Source organism: Sinocyclocheilus anshuiensis, unplaced genomic scaffold (genome assembly GCF_001515605.1).
Source record: "Sinocyclocheilus anshuiensis isolate Anshui unplaced genomic scaffold, SAMN03320099.WGS_v1.1 scaffold20319, whole genome shotgun sequence".
Lineage (NCBI taxonomy): Eukaryota > Metazoa > Chordata > Actinopteri > Cypriniformes > Cyprinidae > Sinocyclocheilus > Sinocyclocheilus anshuiensis.
The window spans coordinates 260-4359 of NW_015559725.1; the positions used below are offsets into that span (position 1 = coordinate 260).

The window sequence follows — 4100 nt, forward strand, 5'->3', positions numbered from 1 at the left end:
CACTTTTTTTTTTTTTTTTGAGAAAATATATTTTAAAATTTTTCAAAAAATAATAATTAAATTAAAAAAAATGGCAAATTATTATTATTATTATTATTTATTTATTGTTACCTTGCTGCTCAGTGCTTCTATACAAAATACTAAATAAGTTAATAAATAAGCCCATATTTTATATCTTTAATAAGAGTTTGCATTTTAAATTGTACCTTGATTTTGTGGCCTATTTCCATGATGATTGTCACATCTTCCTCGGATCCAGGTGTCAGACGGAGGACCTTATCTCTAGAGAAGTGTGGAGATATATGAATATGTCTATATTTAAATATGTATACATATTACCATCTTAGATATTAGCTCCCACATGTTGTAATCTTTCTGGTTAAAGAGATGAAAATATATGCAAGATTTTACCCCACAAATTTGGTTGGCTCACAGAGAGCAACAGCCACCAATCCCAAGAGCAAAAGGACCTTCATTTTGCCAGTATGTTCATGTTCTCCTCACAGATCTCTTTTTATAATGCCAGGCCTTCAAGGGCCGCCCAGTCCTGACCTTCTCCAGAATGCCTTCATATGCATCATTTATAATTCACATGTTGTTGCACATGCTTTTCAATATATTTTTAGCTATAGAGGTGAACAGCTTCAAATGCAAATATTTCAATCATTAACCTGTTAAAAGGCAGATGCTTAAATGTTAACAAAGAAAAGAAAAACTTATCGGGGCCATCGTTTAAAAAAACTGGCTTTATTTAAGTAGTCCTGGAGACATCTAGTGCTGTTTGAATGTTCAGTGTAGATGAGTACACAATCTGGAATGAACACTTAAGAGAGAAAGAGAAAGAAAAAATAAATGAATGTATTTTTAAAGGCTAAATTCTATATAACAAAAAAAAATGTCATTATGTAATGTCTTTGTAACCTCAGAAATTATATAGGAAAACAAAAACATTCAACAATGTAAAACATTTTTGTTTTTTTATCTTCAGTGTTTATGGTTTTCACATTCATATCTCATATAGAAGTAGTTAATATCTTACTACAGTTATCAACTGATTTTATTTTTTTCTAGAAAAGTCTTGAAACATTACAGTTGCACTACAGAAACACAATCTCAAGTATTTGAATTAATTAGGTCACAGATATAATTGAACATTTTACACTGTTGTACTGCATTCAAAGATGTTATATACATAGTGGTTTAAGTAAAAAAAACATTATTTAAAGTGAAGAAAGAGTGACCAAGATAAGTATATACACAGTATCATCTATAAATAGTTTTTGCAATATGCAATACATTTTTTATTCTAATTATTTTATTTAATATTTTTAAGATATATTTTTTTATGTGATAAATATGGTCCATTGTTACGAAAACAAATGATTGAAAAGAAAAGAAAAAAAAAAAAAACTTCAGTGTATGTAGTCAAATGGCAAATTAATTGCATTAATCTGTGATTAATCTGCATTCTTAAATGTGTTAGACCGCAAATAACGTGATACAAGCACAGCTGACTTGAAAAAGAAAACTTCCCACAGAAGCAGACCGTTAGTTATAGGCACTAACAGATATTGGCATAAACTGTTGTTTCTATGTTCAGTTTTCTCTGCAGTCATGATGAAGAATCTTAGTAAGTTAACACGGTTATAGCAGAATAACACTTCTTGGTGAGTAACACATTTTAGCAGAATAACACATCTTAAAGGAACTGACATTTGAAGGCAATCCTATCGCTCCCTTGATTAGAGAGCATTTTTATTAATACAGTAACTCATATATTTATCAGAACTATGCTTTGACAGTGCATTAGCCAAGTATGTTGTTAGCTAATCAAAAAAATATCTTATAGTACCATTCAAAATCCCAAAACAGATAAATACAAAATTTCAGCTATGCCTTTTACACTTAAGATGTCTTAACAGTGGATGTTGAATCGTTCTTGGAGCTTGTTGGGTTGAGCAGACCAGAGGTACAATGGGAGTTGACGTTCATCTTTGAGCTAATGCTAAAGTTATTGCTAGATTGTCCAGACGCACAGCCTAGTAACCTCAGTAGGTTCTTGCGAAAGTTGTGTCCAACAAACCCATAAAGAATGGGGTTTACACAACTGTTTAAATAGGAGATGCAGATGGTAACAGGCATGGCTGTGTCAATAACATCCAGTGTTTGGCAGTTTTCCACTACGCCAAGCGTGGCCAGCAGCTCCATGAAGTGGAAAGCCTGGTGAGGAGCCCAACAGACAAAGAAAGCTAGCACAGTAGCGGCTATCATACGAAGAGTTTCGTCTTCCCGAGAGCGAACGCTTTTCCTCAACAGACCCCTGGAACCCAGAAGTGCCCGACCGATCAGACAGTAGCAGGTGATGATGACGAGGAAAGGCACAAGGAAACCTAGCACGCTTTTTAGCACGCTAAGGGTAACTAGCAAGTTAATCTGCTCACTGCGGTGCCACACGGCGCACAATGTAGAGTTCCCAATGTCGTACACATCCCGGCTTAACGCTGTAGGTGCACTGAGGAGCAAGGCAAACAGCCATATGAGTACACACGTGAGGTTGGCATAGAAAAGTGTGCGTTGGCGTCTGGAGCGCACTGGATGTACGATAGCAAGATATCGATCAATGCTAAGAGCGGTGAGGAAGAATATGCTAGTATAGAGGTTGAAGATGACCAATCCGGCACTTGCCTTGCACAGGAAGGTCCCAAACGGCCAATGGTAACCGGTAGCTGTGAAAGTGGCCCACAAAGGTAGCGTAATAAGGAAGGTGAGGTCCGATATGGCTAGATTGAGCACAAACACGTTCGCTACTGTCTTCAACTTCATGTAGCGGTAGATGACAGCCACCACCATGCTATTGCCAATTATCCCGATGACGAAATTGCATCCGTAGACGACGGGGATGAAGGTGAAGATGAAGTTGTGTCTTCCAGACATACTGCAGTTCACATGGAGGCCCTCGCTCATTCCTGATGTTTTGTTCTCCATTTCTGGTCTCCAGTTGTGGTGATTATGTGACTACAAATGGGTTCCGCTATCCACAGGGTGTGTCTGCAGTAACCAACACCAGCTTTGGGGTAAAGGCTTCACTGACACCTATAAAGGAGAGCAACAAAAATGTCAGCCACAGTCCAGGGGAAGAGGCATCATTACCACATTCAAAGGCCGTAAACAGCGGTCGTGACACATGGCCATGAAAGAGCTCCTGCTATGCACTCTCATCAAGCTCTACACATTAAAACTGTCCTCACTCATCATGCTACTTCTGCTAAATAAGATGCCGTTAAAAACAGATGCTTGATGACTCAGCCCTTTGAAATTACACTTATCTATCCACCAGGAACCCCTTAAAATGCTCTCTAAAATTGTGTTTGTCACGGAACATGGGAAAAAGTTGAGGGAAACTGTCTTTCTGTTTGTCTGTCTTTCTCTCCCTTGATTGATGAGCATTGTTGCTGATGCAGTAACGCGTGTAACTGGTTTGTTTAGCAGAACTGTGATTTGGCAGCGCATTGGTCAAGTACTGTATGTTGTTGCCTGATAGAAAATATCTTGTAGGACCTTTTCAAAATCCCAAAACACAGATCAATACAGAATTCCAGCTATGCATTTTGCACTTAAGATGTCTTAACAGTGGATGCTGAATTGCTCTTGGAGCTTGTTTGGTTGAGCAGACCAGAATTGACATTCATCTCTGAGCTAATGTTAAACATCCTAGCAACCTCAGCAGCTATTTGCAAAAGTTGTCTATTGTCTCACTGTCTGTCTAAACACCATAATACCATATTCTCCAGTTTCAGTGAATTTTCATTTTATTGCTGTGCAATTTAAATCTGAATGGCAAATTCAGGAATTGAAATGGAATTTAAAATGCATTCTTAATTAAATTGTAATTAATTTCTGAATGGCCCACGGATTTTTTTACTCTGATACAATACTTAATTGGCTAGATAATAAGTAAGTTCAGAGGTATTAATTTACATTGTAGTGAAACCTCCTGCTTTTTATCTTTTCTCAAATAAGAGAATACTTTTTTCCTTGATTATCACTCAATAATTCATGGGTCAATTCTGTCAAATGCAAAAAAATAAAATAAATATTAT

General features: G+C 36.9%; 1 protein-coding gene across 1 annotated transcript; it reads right to left on the minus strand.

The window, feature by feature from the left end:
- Positions 1-780: 780 nt before the first annotated feature.
- LOC107681633 (type-1 angiotensin II receptor A-like) lies at positions 781-3785 on the minus strand. Its single transcript, XM_016477950.1, has 2 exons — positions 1904-3785; positions 781-811 (listed from the first exon to the last, which is right to left on the minus strand). The coding sequence occupies exon 1, from the start codon at positions 2983-2985 to the stop codon at positions 1906-1908; it is 1080 nt and encodes a 359-aa protein (XP_016333436.1). The 5' UTR covers positions 2986-3785; the 3' UTR covers positions 781-811; positions 1904-1905.
- Positions 3786-4100: the final 315 nt, after the last annotated feature.

Excerpts from the sequence above, each read along its gene's own strand:
- LOC107681633 (XM_016477950.1), bottom strand. The coding sequence starts at position 2,985 with ATGGAGAACAAAACATCAGGAATGAGCGAGGGCCTCCATGTGAACTGC.